The sequence below is a fragment of the Galeopterus variegatus genome, unplaced genomic scaffold (assembly GCF_000696425.1).
Source record: "Galeopterus variegatus unplaced genomic scaffold, G_variegatus-3.0.2 Scaffold4104, whole genome shotgun sequence".
In the NCBI taxonomy this organism is placed as follows: domain Eukaryota; kingdom Metazoa; phylum Chordata; class Mammalia; order Dermoptera; family Cynocephalidae; genus Galeopterus; species Galeopterus variegatus.
Genome location: NW_007730215.1, coordinates 174,638 through 176,587, shown reverse-complemented (window position 1 = coordinate 176,587; position 1,950 = coordinate 174,638). Strand labels below are relative to the sequence as shown.

At 34.5% G+C, this 1,950-nt stretch overlaps 1 protein-coding gene across 1 annotated transcript in view; it reads left to right on the top strand.

Annotated features, from left to right (window-relative positions):
• TTC29 (tetratricopeptide repeat domain 29) overlaps positions 1–1,950 on the top strand; it is a 103,830-nt gene that overhangs the window by 20,616 nt on the left and 81,264 nt on the right. Inside the window, exon 4 of the mRNA XM_008586761.1 lies at positions 597–825. Within this exon, the coding sequence (XP_008584983.1) occupies positions 597–825 (229 nt within the window). The remainder of the gene's footprint in view (positions 1–596; positions 826–1,950) is intronic.

The window sequence follows — 1,950 nt, the reverse complement described above, 5'->3', positions numbered from 1 at the left end:
GGTCCCCGGTCCGGTACGGGGGCAACACTGAGGATTGCGATCCGTTGCCAGACATGGAAAAAAGACAAAAAAAAAAAATTAAAAATCTGGAAATACAATGCACATTGGTGAAATCTCATTCTAGAATGGTATGTATAAAAATGCTTGCATCTGAGAAGAATNTGAGCGGCCAGTCTGTATGTGGGATCCGAACCCTCAGCGGGAGTGCCGCCACACTCCCAAGTGGCACACTGTAGCAGTGCGCCACCGGGCCGGCCCCCTTCCCCAAACTTCTTTTTGAGACCATGCATTAGGCTGAACCATACAAAACCACCAGTATTTGACCACTTTTTATTAACTAGTTTGAGTTTCATACATTTCAATCTAATAGATACAGCTTCCTTACTAAACAAATTTCAAGATATTGAATGGTGAGAAATCACAACTTAGAACCTTGTCCTAATAGATAGTGATCCTGCTTGAAATTCTTTTCTTCTCGAAGATGAACTGCTGTAACTCTTGAAAGATCAGCCTGGCATGCTAAGGTAGTGTGGGCAAATATGGGAAATGGTGACATAAAAATTAAGAAGAAAAAATGATTTCTCTTACCTTTTTAGGGAGACTACAGCAAAGCTTCTGAATACTTTCAAGAAGCTTTTGATGCAACAGTGGAGCTAATGAACATGCCTCTGATGGATGAAACAAAAGTTCATTATGGAATAGCAAAAGCTCATGACATGATGCTGATGGTGAACAACTGTATAGAATCTGCAAATCTCACCAGCCTCCAGAGCCTGCTGTCATGGAAGGAGAATAGGAGTAACATTGGTCCTTATCTGACTATTGGTAAGGCATTGGTTTTTCAAAACATTTTAGTTTTTGTATTATTCTTAATGATTAGGTCATTTACATTAGAAAGGTTTGTTCAGCTGTTGGTGATTTTAATTTAATCGGTAATTTTAATTTTATTGATTTATTACTACAGGAAGGTTGGATATACTTTCATGCTATGTTATACATTTGATGTCTAAGAGAAGCATGAAAGAGTGGTAATGATTTGTTCTACTTGACAGATCGCCATTCTCATGCTGTTTTTTTTTTTTTCCAGTTATCTTAAATTGTCAACAATATGTACTGATCAGTTGTAAGGAATATGAAATAAGCTTATGCTTTCTTAAAATGCTCAGTGTTGTACCTTACTGCAAGAGCAAGTGTTGATAGATGCTAATTTGTATTATGCACTTATTTGGGGGATGGTAGTTAATTTTCTTATTCTTTTTGATCAATTTGAGTTTGAAGATTAATTTTTAAAGTATTTCATAGTAGTTTCTCTTAATTCTACTTTTNATTTGAGTTTGAAGATTAATTTTTAAAGTATTTCATAGTAGTTTCTCTTAATTCTACTTTTTTCTACATACTTTTTCTTGTGAAGAATTGGAGTCTAAATAGTCCATTAAAAACAAACAACTAGAAGGGATTTAAGGGTCATTTTAATGTATCGACTTGGCTAGGCTCCAGTCCCCAGTAAAGAACTTTAGAGTAGACGATTTTAAAAACAAAAACAAACAAAAATCAGTACTGCCTATGACAGACCTTTGAGTTCCATAATTATTTGTTTGCAAATCAAACTTTTTAAAGTAAAATAATTTAAATATTTTGGGATAACTCAAATTGAATCATGAGGCAAAATTTTGTAATTTGAAGAAACATCTATTTGATTTGAACTTCCCCCACCCCCACACACCCCTTTGGTCATTTAGATGAAACAACAATCTGTTTGGTATTTATTTCCTCCATCGAATAAATAGTAAATAATAGTAAATTTGGCACAAGGGGATTTTATTGACTCTTTTAGGTCTGTAGAATACCACTTACCACTCTCTGTCTTCTAGTTATAAAATAAGGAAAGGTCTCACTCCAAATATATGCACAGTAAAAGGAAATGAAATGAAGTCATCACTTTTTTATTTT